Below are 15,439 nucleotides of genomic sequence, written 5' to 3' on the forward strand. Positions count from 1 at the left end.
ATCTGTTTTTCAAAAACACAAACAGATTTTTTTTGTATTTAATTTTGAAATTTCACATGGGGCTAGCCATATTCTTCATTTCCCAGGGTGCCACAGCCATGTGACCTGTGCTCTGATAAACTTCAGTCTCACTTTACTGCTGCGCTGCAAGTTGGAGTGATATCCCCCCCTCCCCCCCAGCAGCCGATCAGCAGAACAATGGGAAGGGAGCAAGATAGCAGCTCCCAGTAGGTATCAGAATAGCACTCAATAGTAAGAAATCCAAGTCCGGCTTGGGACTCCTCCAGTTACATGGGAGTAGGAGAAACAATAGGTTAGCTGAAAGCAGTTCTAATGTGTAGCGCTGGCTCTTTCTGAAAGCTCAGACTCAGGCACAATGCACTGAGATGGCGCCTACACACCAATATTACAGCTACAAATACATTTGTTGGTTCAAGAATAACATAAATGGCAGAGTGTTTTTATTGCTATGTAAACAGTGTCATTTAGAAATGTAATACAACATGAAAATCATGATAGTATTCCTACGGGGAGGAGGAGGTTACAAAATGGAACAGAAGAGAAGACTACTGACTACTGAAGGGAGATTCAGCAGGATGACGGTCTGTATAATACAAATGTACAATCGGAAGAAAATTAAGTTAGCGAGCAGAGAAGAGTAATCTAATATTTTTCTGGTCAATTTTAAGCTGAGCAACATGCCTGTAGGTTTGGAACAATATAATTATAATCTAGTAGTAGCCTAAAGCCTAGTAGCTTGTCACATGTACCCACATCCAGTTGGAGCCATTTAATAAGAGGAATATAAAAACTTTAAAAAAAAAAAGTAAAGTATTTAATTCATCAATCAGTAGACCAAGTAGTTCAAATGCTTTTAATTTATTAAAAGTCATGCTTTGAGATATATATATATATAATTACAGTGGGTCTTCTACTTCTAATGAAGGCATTCATGGACTTGATAAAAAAAAACCACAAAACTTAAAAGATACAAATAATATAGATGAATTATTAAAAATAGCTTTTTTATGTAAACAAAAGTTAGAATTGTATACAAAATAAATACAAAATGATACAATATAGAAAACCTTGGAGTTAAGCCTATTATAAGAAAACCTACATCGAGAACTCTGAAATGATGAATTCCGTGTCTTGTGATGCCGACTGAACACCCGGAACGAGGGACTGAGATAACGAGGAACAAATGAAAACATTTCTTTTTTACACAGATCGAGCCTATAAAGGGTTTCAGATGGAATTATGCTAACATACTGTAAACAGATGAACTATATTAAACATCACCGAGGAAATTGGGTTGATGGTAGTTTCCTGGTACGTAGACACAGGCATTCGAAATATATACATTCACCAATACGTTATGGAGTATTAGTATTAGTTCTCTTGAAGCGCAGCCCAAGGAAGTGAATGGGAGGCCCAGCCTGAAGGTCATTTAGATTGGGATCTGGTACGACTGCTACGAATTTGTTTATTTTATATGTTCCTGGTAGGGATGTAGCGAACTTAAACATGTTCGCGAACTTACGCCAAAACCCGCGAATATTCGCGAACTTTGTGAACCCCATAGACTTCAATGGGAAGGCGAACATTAAAACCTAGAAAAGCCATTTCTGGCCAGAAAACTGATTTTAAAGTTGTTTAAAGGGTGCCACGACCTGGACAGTGGCATGCAGGAGGGGGATCAAGGGCAAGAACTTCTCTGAAAAATACTTTGTTGGCACAGCGTTGCGCAAAAACGCAAGCTATTCTAGCGAAAATACGCGGCTTTTTTGCTATGTCGCGCTAAACATCATGAAAACGGGTTTTGCGGAAAAACGCCATGTGTGACTTGTGCGGCGCATTGTACAATACTTTTGCGACGATAAAAAACGCGGCGAAAAACGCGGCGCGAACCCAAACTGCGAACATATGCTGAAAGTTCGCGAACATACGCGTTCGAATTTTTTCGCCGGTGAACAGTTCGCTACATCTCTAGTTCCTGGAAGGCTGGTGAGATTTGTTTTGGATTTATTTTTTGTTTTGTTCTTAATATTTTTGACCAAATGTGGGGGTGGCACTGTGTTTATATATATATATATATATATATATATATATATATATATACATACATATATATACATCCTGATGACAATCCTATTAGGATCGAAACGCGTTGATGCGATGACTGAATAAACTAAAGCCTTTTTCTTACATTTCGGTGCCGTGAGTGCTCTCTATAAATGTGTTTTATATATATATATATATCGGATGGCAATGTGAAAATAAAGGCTGAATTTTTATGAAAAGTCCTTGGAGTGCACTTTTCATTTTTGACATTTTTTGAAATTTGTAGTTTTTCCCCAACTGCACCTGGGCATTAAATAGTGGAGACAGATTTGAAATTCGGAGTGCAGATCGCAACGTGGATTTATATACATATATATATATATATATATGAGAAACTTATGGGGGGTCCGAGAGCAAAGAGCCTGAAGCCACTGCTCTAGAATGAATCAGTTAATAGAGCTTCTCCTGCATTGTAATCTGTTTTTAACAGATTAATTCTGAAATCTCACATGGGGCTAGCCATATTCTTCATTTCTCAGGATGTGACCTGTGCTCTGATAAACTTCAGTCACACTTTACTGCTGCGCTGCAAGTTGGAGTGATATCCCCCCACAGCAGCCGATCAGCAGAACAATGGGAAGGGAGGAAGATAGCAGCTCCCAGTAGGTATCAGAATAGCACTCAATAGTAAGAAATCCAAGTCCGGCTTGGGACTCCTCCAGTTACATGGGAGTAGGAGAAACAATAGGTTAGCTGAAAGCAGTTCTAATGTGTAGCACTGACTCCTTCTGAAAGCTCAGACTCAGGCACAATGCACTGAGATGGCGCCTACACACCACTATTACAACTAAAAAAATACATTTGTTGGTTCAAGAATTAAATTTGAAATGGTAGAATGAATTATTTACTATGTAAACAGTGTAATTTAGAAATAAAAAGTACACCATAAAAATTGATAGTATCTCTTTAAAATGAACCTTCTGCAAGAATTACTCATTTAAATGCCAGATCAGAACTAAATGCCAGATCAGAAGTAAATACCAGATCAGAACTAAATGCCAGAGCAGAAGTAAATGCCAAATCAAAAGTAAATGCCAGATCAGAAGTAAATGCCAGATCAGAACGAAATGCCAGAGCAGAAGTAACTGCCAGATCAGAAGTAAATGCCAGAGCAGAAATAAATGCCAATGAAAGAGCTTTTTCACATGCCTACCAAAGCCAACACCCAAGGCTCACCCAACTGAAATATCCCAACTGAAATCTCCATAAGGGTTATGGTTGTCTGCAACCCTATTATCATATAAATGTTTCATTGTCTTATGCAAAGCAACTGAATGGCATTTCTATTTCCATCATAACTCATTGCATGTCTATTGGACTCACCATTATACTAGAGAATCCAAAGTCTAGAATATTAAAGTCAATATAGAAAAATAAGCACTGTAAATGCTTGAAGCAGCAGCATGTACTTGTATGTATGGTGGATGCAGTCTACTCATGCCTCAGCACAATTGCAGTATGAGGGCCACTTCCTCCAGTGGCCAACGAGGGGCAGCAGTGAGTGAAATGTAGCATACTGCACTATGGATTATATAATGTACCAGATCTTTCTTATGTGTACATTTAGTTATGTTCAAACAAGGATATTTGTGGAACAGGCAACACCCGTGTCTACGCACCATAACGGGGACACTGCGGGGAGGGATTCACAGTTCTTAGTTCTTAGTCTGGTATTGTAGAGCTGTAGTGAGAGGAAAGTGAAGCTGCAGTAATCAGACACAAACATCAAACACAGACACTTAGATAACACGAAATGAGCCATCTTCTAAATGCTACGGCTCTACGCGGACTAAACACCTCATTGTACAGAACTAGAAATCAGGCGTGTGGCTTTTACACATATCAACAACATATATGGCACAACCATGAGATGTGAAGAGTAAACCCACAGCTCTGTAGCACATTTGCAGGTACTTAGGTACTCAGGCCAGCGACTGGTTTGAAGGAACAGTTTCAAGGCAACTTTCTCTTATTAAACAGATTCAAAGGATTAGTGAGACCAGAAAAATCAGTAATGTCTTATATTTTTTATCTGGTGCTAAATTTTACTGTAGTATAAAGTACCCCATCCTTTCTGCCTATGAGCAATTGTTTTTGATTGGATATTGTATTCCCAGCACAGAGCAGTGAATATAGATAATTATAAGGTTAAAAATAGGTGCAATTCACTATATAATGTTTGACTTTTATTATGATGCTGCATTCGGAATTGCCCCAGGGGCACCTTATGGGTATTTATGTAGTCAATGGGCTTATTACAAGAGAAATAAATAAATAGCATGCTATGGAAAAATTACACCTAATTAACTTCTCTGTTGTTTCAGCAATTGAATCTAGTTGTACATAGGTAGATCTGTGGATGTTGCCTAGCAATGGAGCAAATAGAGGTGATCCCAAATGGATCCTATAGGGGCACAAGTAGAGCTGTTATGAGAGGTCCCCACCACCCTAATACAGTCGCAACGTAACAAGGTTCCAGCCTCTCAATCAATATCTAACTCAACCTTGATCTGAAGACCATCACAAAGACCATATGGAGCATTTTGTGTCCTTTCTTCATTATAGATCATATGAATGGGAGCTACCATTATTTTTTTTTTTTGACCGAAGCATTTTCTATAGACATCAAACATACTGTAGCAGCATTGCTAGCAATTAAAAATATTCTACCCTACTTGTCTTTCATAATTCTAAATGGTTTCACCTCAAATAAGTTTCTACATGGTGTAAAGTGAAAACAGCACCAAAGTTTGCTCCATTTCCTAGCAATCCATACCAACCAATCAAATGCTTGTTTTCAGACTACACTAGTAAATGCTGTCTTCTGATTTGTTGCTATTAAAATTGCCCCCTGCCACCCTATATTGGAAATGTTTCTTTTTTATTAAATAACGTCACTTCTGTGTTTCACAAATGCCAGTAGAATGGGACATTGGATCGACACAACCTGCATTGAAACTGAACTTGCCCAAAACAGCCTGCGGATTGAAAAAATTAACATTTTGATGTCCAAGTCTATTTCCAGGTCAGTTGAAGGTTTGGTCTGGACCCGATATTATTTATGAGCCAAATCATGGTAGCAGTTTTACAAAAGAAATGTCCTTGCAATGGGTATAAAGTCCCACCAATGAGCTGTGCTTAAACATTTTCATTTCAAGTCATGGTGTTGAGTAAAGGCATGCATCTCTCCCTTCGAGAAGCAATGGAACAGTTCAGCTTCCACTTCATATTCCACTAGCTACTGCAACCTTTTGTGCAGCCGTGAACCAGGATGTTGTTATTTGTGGTGTGACCATCATGGAGCTTTATCTGCGGCTGGTTGGGAGCTTTGTTCTCTGCATTTGGTCCATGGCCACTTTGTCTGGGAAGAAAAAAATGTCAGATTCTAGTACTCACATAGCAGCAAACTAAGGCATCAATGGCATAACGTTCTTGCTGACTGACAAGTCCTCTTTCCTTTTATCAAGCAAATTATTTGTCACATTCAAGATTTAAACTCCCTATCTTTATTGTAAAATAAATATAAGAGATAAGACAGAGATACATTCTGATGTTGCTATGCTCAGGAGATCTGAAGCCTCAGATAATCTTTCCTATCTCTTTCCTGAGCAGAGCAACATCAGAACAGTTCCCTGTTTTCCTTTGGAACGTATCTCTCTCCTATCTCTCTGACCATACAGTTGCAAGAACTGAATGTTGTGGCAACATTCATTATACTGGCAGTTAAAAGGCTGAATAACTCGCCTTTTACATTATTTGTGAAAGATTTACTTATCCTTTATGATAAAGGCTCGTGGATTGTATCATGTGTCTGGAGAGAATGGTGCTATTATATGAATAAATGTATATCTAAAATCCATGCCATAAAGCAAGAAGGTTGTTTTAGTTGTTAAGTAGAAAAAGTAACGTGATTGAATAGGAAATGGCCTGAATAGAAAGATAATTAATAAAAAGTAGCAATAGCAATAAAACTGGAGCCTCACAGAGCAATAGTTTTTGGCTGCCAGGGTCAGTGACCCCCATTTGAAAGCTGGAATAAGTCAAAGGAAGAAGGCAAATAATTAAAAAAACTATAAAAAAAAAAATCAAGACCAAATGAAAAGTTGCTAAGAATTGGTCACTCTGTAACATACTAAATGCTAACTTAAACCTTGTCAAGTGAAATTCACTGGGAGGGGGGCAATGCGTTGGGCACTCCCAAGGTAATATAATTGCTAACCTTAATTCCTGGGGTGGCAGTTCTGTCCTCTGAAAAACCCACCGGTCAGGGGTATTATTCCTTGAGTGCCGTGTTGCCAGTTTTGCTAGTGCCAGATTATAGAATGAGTTCCAAGTTTACTGTCCCACTCTGCCTTTAGGGCCAGGATTAAGGCGAGCCATTACAAAATACCTGGGTAACCTTATTTATATTAGATTAAGGGGGGGATTTACTGTCTGGGAGAGATTCAGACAGCCTTATGGTGTAAGCACGTTCCTTTATACGGGAGCTCAGGGTAGCTGAATGGGATCATTGCTTTCTCTCTGCTCCTGTACTAAATAGACCCTGGTAATATAAATGTTCCAGTACTACAATGTTCTCAGCTCTGAGACAGCGGCCTATTACTGAATAACAGAAAACAAAGCCATTAAATCAATAAATAGCTTCAAAGCAGGAGCGCTGCTATGGCTGCCAGCTCAGGCCCCTTGCACCTGTGCTCCAATCATTAATCATCCTCAGTAAGTGCTAATAAATAGCATCCAATCATTCCGCAGCAATTTCCCTGGGAATCCTGTATATGCGCCTGATAAATGCACTCACTTCTCTCTGTTGAAAATGATGAATTCTTTCCTCACTGACTCCAAGCACTGCTGCAGGTGGCCGTTCTGCAAGGAGGTGGGAGAGATCGATCAGGAAACAGTCGCACAAACCGGCCAATTAATGCCAAGAAATCAGAATAAATCATACGACTTGTTGCTGGTATTAGTGGCACAATGAGAAATTCATTTCATAAAAGCATTTGGACACAAAACCTGTGCAAATTTCCTAATCCTAAACTAATAATACAAGTATGGGACCTGTAATCCAGAATGCTTGGGACCTGGACTTTTCCGGATAAGGGATATTTCCATCATTTGGATCTTCATACTTTAATTCTACTAAAAAATTATTTAAAGATTAAATAAACCCAATAGGATTGTTCTGCCCCCAATAAGGGGTAATTATATCTTAGTTGGGATCAAGTACAGGTACTGTTTTATTATTAAAGAGAAAAGGGAATCATTTAACCATTAAATAAACCCAATAGGGCTGTTCTGCCCCCAATAAGGGGTAATTATATCTTAGGATCATGTACAATGTACTATTTAATAATTACAGAGAAAAAGAAAATATTTTAAAATGTTGAATTATCTGATTATAATTCTATGGGAAACGGCCTTCCCATAATTTGAAAATTTCTGGATAACAGGTTTCCAGGTAAGGGATCCCATGCCTGTAATTTCTTTTTCCTCTCTTTTTTTGGTAAAGTTGATTTTTGCAAGCATCCTACTAGCCCCTCTATATTCCTTAGCCCCCTTCTGAGCATAGTATCCTTAGTATGTAACCAGCTGAAATTTCCAGCAGGGGGTGCTGTTGTTTTAAAATGATTATATAAGCAGAATCGAAACTGCTAATAGCTTGTAAATCTTAAAAACTAGAAAAAAATAATGTACGTTGAAAAAGTGTTCAGAAGTGTGCACTGTACTATTTCACATTAATTGGTTTGGTGGAGTTACATTTAATTTAATATCAGGTGACTGTACCATACTGGACCACTGAAGGTGACAATTTTTTTATGGATCCATTTATTAGGGATTTTTGCAGAAAGTTGTATATGCAGAATAGGACTACAAAATAGCTTGAGGAGAATTTGATATTTATTTGGGTGCCCCACATGGTAAGCAATAACAATGCAACTGGGATTTTTAATATAAATCAGGCCTGTCCAAACTTTAAAACTGGAGATGCAGAAGCCGCCATAAAGATCCTTTTACTAGTTTTGCCATTTGATAGCAGTAAGATGTATTCAAAATCATTAGCTGATTGGTTGTAGTGACTGGGGTACCGGCAATATTCCCAGCATTCCTCTGGTCTGGGTTAGCCCTGTCTCCTTTCTGGGGCCTGGAGCATTAACTCTTTAAGCCTTGTACCACAGCCCAAGGCTCCTACAGTAAAACTAAAGGCTATTAATGACGTTATCCAGAATGATACCATGCGTATGTACTTACCAAAGGGCAACTGTCTTTCGCTGCCTCCTTTGATTTATATTTGGCAAGCCGCTTTTTCTTTTTGTGGAGCGGTTTGGACTCTAAAATCATTTCTTCCAACTCAAATGTTGGATCGCAGTTCAGTCTTCCTTTCTGCCAGGGAATAAACACAAGAAGAACCTTAAGCCACTGTAAATCATTAATAAAATCTCGGAACAGTATTTTCCTGGCATTTGCAGTTGTTTGTATAGAATAGACTGTATTCTCCTTAGGATTTGAACTGGATTCAAAAAATGTAACAGGGAATTCAAGAACCTGGAACGCACAAATGTACAAGGTTTATACAAACTGCGCACAAACTCAAAAATGAACCCGAAATCCAGAAACTGAGGACAAGGACACCCTAGCATGAATATACTGTATGTGTATAGGATTTAGGAATAATAGTTTGTTACAAGGACTCAAAAAGCTTAGCCTGAATATAAAGGGTTAATGGGTTCACATGTACTTGTGCCTACATATGGGGTCTCAATCATAACTACAGGATATGGGGAGGCTATTTCTAAAAACAGACTAATAATAAATTAGATTAGAGTACAGAGTAAATACAAAAAGGCTGATATGATAACTAGTAGCATCTTAGAGATAACAGAGAGCAAACAGAAGGAAGCCGCCATGTTTTACGTACTTTGCACCCTGCTCTGCCATCAGCGTTCTTAGACAAAAGACCTGCCCATTAAAGGGGACCTGTCACCCTTAGAAATAATCCAAATTCTTTTCTAATGTGTGTAGGGGTTTGCTAAAATGGGCCCCACAGGATGTATACCCCTAGGATAGGCCCCGGGAGGGTAATGGTTAAGGTACAATCGGTATAGCCTGGTATATCTATAGTTAATGGGGAGTATCCCCGCAGTTCGGGTTATGGCCACAGGGTGGTGCATAGGCCCATATAAGGGAAACAGCCATGTGCTGGGGGCCATCTTAAGTTGGGAGCCTCTAGAGAGAGGAGCTCCCCAGTGAGTTAGTAGTTTCCCTGTGTTAGGACACTCTAGGAGTGCCATTTAGGGAGTGGTAGGTAAGAATGGGCCGCATTGCCCCTCCAGGAGTGTAGAGGATTAAGATCCTACCAGCATTACATCAGCTGGAAGTTTAGGGCACACAGTGTGTAGGTAAGGGAGAGATAGTCTCCAAGAGAAAGAGGATCCTGCTAAAGAGTAGCCTGGGTGTAGTACCGGAGGTGAGTCTCTGTGGAGGGTCTGCTTGGCGAGAGTACCGGGGAGAGCCCTAAGAGAGGGTCTCTTGGCGTGTAGTACCGGAGGGACCTCCTAGAGGAGTTCATTCTGGCGTGAGTACCCTGGGTACCTTTGAGCGAGGGTCTTGTGCATTGATGTAACCTGTGGATGTGCCCTGACTGATGATACACTCCTGGAGAGGTCTGCCCAATAAAGATCAATCTGTTCATTTGCAATCTGCTGTATTCAGTGTGTGTGTACCCAGGACCACTACAACTGGTAAGGAATTACCCCAGGGAGGGGCAAATCGGCCAGAATCCAGTGGATCCCATTGGGGGGTTAATACACTACATCATTCCCAGGGTGAGAGTTGTAGTTCTCCCATAGCAGAGCCCTGGGTGGAGGCACGCCAATTATCAGAGAAATCCCTGCTTCCCCCATAGTAAGCGGGGCTCAGGACTCCTGGAAGCGTCAACCAGTGAAAGATCAGCAGGTAGTGCCACAACCGTTTATAAAGTGGGCTACATGTGTTATTAAGACAAACCTTGCATCGTCCCAAAAGCTTCTCAGAATGGGGGACCTGATGCCCATACACTGGCTACACAATTAGATGGTGAGGAGGGAGGGGGAATGTGAGGAGGGCAGTGACATCTAGGAAGTGCTAAACGGAAAGTGAAAGTAACTGCCTGCTTTGCCTCTATGCCTTAGGCAATATGTGTTTGACAGCTCAGTTTTTAAAATACATTTATAACCGGTATATATAAATGTTTTAATAAAACAAGGTTTAATTTAAAAAGGGTATTATATTATTATACAGATTTTTATTTGGGTGACAGGTCCCCTTTAAGGATGAATACAGCACTGCACAGTATTCATAAGGAGCACACCCCTATTCCTACCTTTACCAGCCCTTTCATTTACAGTATGTGGCATTCAGAAGAGACAAGTTAGAGAGTAAAGTCACATTGATGTGAATCAGTACAGGAATTTACCACATTTTTCATCGCAAGAGCAACAACATGGCTGAGGTTAGGTTTCTTTTGTTATAAAGTATTTGTGCGATAGGGGTCACTGTCAGCAATCATGGGGTCTCAAACTAAATAGTTGGCGGGGCCAAACAACAAGGAGGCCTAGGTTATAAGCCCACCGCTGGCCCCAGGCAACTAAGTAAAATAGTCCCAATTTAACACATTTTTAGTCAAAATGGTGTCCCATAGCCACCTTGAGTATGTGGTGCAGTTTTGGGCTCCAGTCCTTAAGAAGGATATTAATGAGCTGGAGAGAGTGCAGAGACGTGCAACTAAACTGGTAAAGGGGATGGAAGGGTTAAACTATGAGGTGAGACTGTCGAGGTCGAGGTTGTTTTCTCTGGAAAAGAGGCGCTTGCGAGGGGATATGATTACTCTGTACAAGTACATTAGAGGGGATTATAGGCAGATGGGGGATGTTCTTTTTTCCCATAAAAACAATCAGCGCACCAGAGGTCACCCTATAGATTAGAGGAACGGAGCTTCCATTTGAAGCAGCGTAGGGGGTTCCTCACGGTGAGGGCAGTGAGGTTGGGGAATGCCCTTCCTAGTGATGTGGTAATGGCAGATTCTGTTAATGCCTATAAGAGGGGCCTGGATGAGTTCTTGATCAATCAGAATATCCAAGGCTATTGTGATACTAATATCTACAGTTAGTACTAGTGGTTGTATTTATAGTTAATGTATGTGAGTGTATAGATTGGTAGGTGTGGGTTAGGGGTGCTGGGTTTACTTGGATGGGTTGAACTTGATGGACTCTGGTCTTTTTTCAACCCTATATAAATATGTAACTACCCCATCATCCCCAAATATGTCCCTGATCCTCTCCACTACACCCTCTCTGCTGAGAGCCTAATTACAAATCTCCACCATGATGGATGAGAACTTCAAGAACAAATGGCAGAGAGGTGCTGAGCCTCACCTTTACCCTGACTGAGCTATTTATCATAAATGTCTGTGCCATCAAACTGCAAGGGATAATATCAGTCGTCAGACAGCAGATACGTGTTTGTACAATGGCAGACAGAGGGACGTTAGAGCTAATAATGATCTTGTATGCCTTCTTCCCATACAGGGAGAAGATTTCAAAGAATCCAGCTCCATCTGTCATTTATGCTTTGCTCTGGATGAATTTATTTGTATTCATTTTGTGAAAACACTTAAATCCCATACATGTAAACAATACCCCATTAACTATTAACAAAGAGAAATTTTAACTCATTAATTAAGGAGAAAGTCAAAGCGCTGGTGCATTATTAGTTGAAAAATTGCACCCGTCCTTGTATTTGGCTTCACCTTTAATGGCACATCTGGAGAAAAGAGTGTTCTGGAGCACAAGGGGGCGCTATACTTTATGTTGCAAATTGGTTTCCTCCTCAACCCACAAGTTCCCCAGAAAAGCTCGCACAGATTTAGGATCTATTATCCAGAATGCTCGGGACCTGAGGTTTTCCAGATAAGGAATGTTTCAGTAATTTGGATCTCTATTTCTTCTGCTAAAAATCATTTAAACATGAAATAAACCCAATAAGATTGTTTTGCCACCAACATGCATTCATGCAGCTTACTTACCATCAGGCAGGGTCGGACTGGGGGGTGAAGGGCCCACCGGGGCTGCCGCCCTAGGGGCCCCGCACCCCACGTCCCCTGCCGCACCCCCTAACCTCCCCCCCCCCAACAGGGGCCCCAGCCACTGCCCGACATCCTCCCCTGATCGCGTGTAAGTTAAACGCATCAGGGGAGGGACACCTGTGGGCAGGGCAGGGTTGGGTCTGGGTCTCCGGGGCCCACCGGGTTTTTTCCTGGTGTCCCAGTTTAACCCTGCCATCAGGTACAAGCTACTGTTTTATTATTACAGAGAAAAAGTTAAAAGTTACTTTTAAAAATGAGCATTATTTGCTTAAAATAAAATCTATGGGGGGATGGCCTTCCTGTAATTTGGAGATTTTTGGATAGCGGGTTTCTGGATAACAGATCCTATACCTGTACTTGTACAATTCTTCATGATGTCAGTGAGCAGCTGGCAAATAGCAGTTGTACCCTATAGTCATTGGGACGGATTTGCTAACCTCTCCTGAAATGAAACGAATGTGTCCTATTATTCAGAACTGATTGTTGCTGCCTTTGGCTCTGCGTCCATTTGACTTTGCTAAAGGTATTTTCATTTTTCGTTTCAGTTGCCACTTTAAATGTCCGTAGAAGTGCGATCCATCACTCTCAGGCTCGTTCTGGCCTCGCTAAGCTATATTTAGGGCACGATTCATTAGGGGGGAATGCACTTCAGCAGTGCACACTGGAAATACTGCTGGCAATGGTCGGAGTTTGTGTTCTATACAACGTCCCTGTGTTAGAATGCGGTTACCGTAATGCCATTCGATTTCTGGACATTTTAAAGGAATAAAACCCCTCTCTGTTGTTAAAGGAACAGTAACACCAAAAAATGAAAGTGTATAAAAGTAAATAAAATATAATGTGCTGCTGCCCTGCACTGGGAAAAGTTGTGTGTTTACTTCAGAAAGTCTACTATAATTTATATAAATAAGCTGCTATGTAGCCATGGGGGCAGCCATTCAAAGGAGAAAAGGCACAGGCACATAGCAGATAACAGATAAAACACTATTGTATTCTACAGAGCTTATCTGTTATCTGCTGTGTAACCTGTGCCTTTTCTCCTTTTTTCCAGCTTGAATGGCTGCCCCCGTGGCTACACCGCAGCTTATTATATAAATTATAGTAGTGTTACTGTAGCAAACACACCAGTTTTACCAGTGCAGGGCAACAGTGCATTATATTTTTATTACTTTAAAGCTCTTTCATTTTTTGGTGTTACTGTTCCTTTAAAGGGGTTGTTCACCTTTATGGTTAACTATGGAGTACGATATAGAGAGTGTTATTCTGAGACAATTTGCAGCTGGTCTTCATTTTTTTGGTTAATTGTGGTTTTCTAATTATATCTTTTTGTTCAGCCGCTCTCCAGTTTGGAATTTCAGCAGTTATCTGGTTGCTAGGGTCTCAATTGCCTTAGCAACCTGACAGTGGTTTGAATAAGAGACTGGAATATGAATAGGAGAGGGCCTGAATAGAAAGAAAAGTAATAATATGTAAGAATAACAATGATATTGTAGCCTTGAAGTTTTTTTGGCTGCTGGGGTTCAGTGACTCCTACTTAAAAGCTGGAAAGAGTCAAAGGAAGAAGGCAAGTAATTAAAGAACTATGAAAAAAATGAAGACAAATTGAGAAATTGTTTAGAATTAGCCATTCTATTAGACAGGGAGAGGCCCATTTATTAACATTCTGATCTTTGTGGTTTTAAAAAAATTTTTGAAACCACTAATGAACTAATTTCCCTTAAAACCATGAATGTCTACTCATTTAATAAAAGATCTAAATTGAAAAAGCAGGAACAAATTAAAATGCTGAACAAAAACAAAAAGAACACGAATACCACAAATTTTTGGTGGTTTTTAAGTTTTTCCATGAATCTTTGTGGACTTACAAGTTAAAACCCTCCAGAAAAACTCTAAAACCATGAATTAAATAGAGAATGCTACAATTTGCCTAGGATAACTCCAACTGCTAACTTTTAGATGGCAAAGTTTAGTGTTAATGGTTTTAATGGTTTTTACGCCTAATAAATCACACAAAAAATTCAAGTTTTAGGGCAAATAAAAAGGAATTGTGAAAAAAACTACAATACAAACGTCAGTGCTAAAACATCTGTATTCCTGAGGCTGAGTCTCTTTCCTTCTTTTAAAATAAACAGCAGTTCTGTCATTCTTTATGGACTGTAGCTTTGTATCTACAGAGCATTTAGTCACAGGGGTCACAGATCCTTTCCCAAACCTCCTATTCAACTATCACAACAGTCTCTTTAGATGTCAATTTTTCATCACCAGCACTGTTAGCAGTAGTTTCCCTTTGAACAGCCTGGTGAACTGACTCTATCAGTAAAAAATAAATTATGAGGAAAAGTCTTTCTCTAACACAATAGCCAAAGCTGCTCAAAATATTGTGGCAATAAAGGTTTAAGGCAAATGTCTGGACACATTTTTCCTCCCTGGCTTTCTACCTCCCAGAAAGAGAATCCCCTCTAAGCCACAGGTTCCTGGCAAGCCCTTACACCAGGGGTCCCCAACCTTTCTTACTCGGGAGCCACAGTCAAATGTAAAAAGACTTGGAGAGCAACACAAGCACCATAAAAGTTCATGGAGGTGCCAAATAAGGGCTAAGATTGGCTATTAGGGGCCTCTATGCACACTATCAGCTTACAGGGGCTTTATTTGGTAGAAAATCTTGTTTTTATTCAACCAAAACTTGTCCCCAAGTCAGGAATTCAAAAATAACTACCTGGTTTGGGGGCACTGAGAGCAACATCCAAGGGTTGGGGAGCAACATGTTGCCCCTGAGCCACTGGTTGGGGATCACTGCCTTACACATACAGCATACAATGTAGTCAAGCTTTGCACATTGGGTTCCCAAACTGTTGGACAGGTTACCACCCAGGGAACCCAGAGACAGGGCTGATTATGATGGCTGAATACTTAGTTTAGACCAGGGGTCCCCAAACTTTTTTAATCATGAGCAACATTTAAATATAAAGTTGGGGAGCAACACAAGCATGAAAAAAGTTCCTAAGGGGTGCCCGAAAAGGGCTGCAATTGGTTATTTGGTAGCCCAAAGTGGACTGGCAGCCTACAGGAGGCTCTTTTTGGTGGTACACATGGTTTTATGTCTCCAAAACTTGCCTCCAAGCCAGAAATTAAAAAATAAGCACCTGCTTTGAGGCCACGGGGAGCAACATCCAAGGGGTTGGTGAGTAACATGTTGCC

General features: G+C 40.3%; 1 protein-coding gene across 1 annotated transcript in view; it reads right to left on the reverse strand.

The window, feature by feature from the left end:
- Positions 1–2,960: 2,960 nt before the first annotated feature.
- Positions 2,961–15,439, reverse strand: part of stk32b (serine/threonine kinase 32B) — a 115,414-nt gene continuing 102,935 nt past the window's right edge. The window contains exons 10-12 of the mRNA XM_002939053.3: positions 8,371–8,502; positions 6,923–6,987; positions 2,961–5,485 (exon numbers count right to left, since the gene is read on the reverse strand). Coding sequence (XP_002939099.2) covers positions 5,359–5,485; positions 6,923–6,987; positions 8,371–8,502 — 324 coding nt within the window. The 3' untranslated portion in view covers positions 2,961–5,358. The remainder of the gene's footprint in view (positions 5,486–6,922; positions 6,988–8,370; positions 8,503–15,439) is intronic.

This window comes from Xenopus tropicalis, chromosome 1 (assembly GCF_000004195.4).
Source record: "Xenopus tropicalis strain Nigerian chromosome 1, UCB_Xtro_10.0, whole genome shotgun sequence".
Lineage (NCBI taxonomy): Eukaryota > Metazoa > Chordata > Amphibia > Anura > Pipidae > Xenopus > Xenopus tropicalis.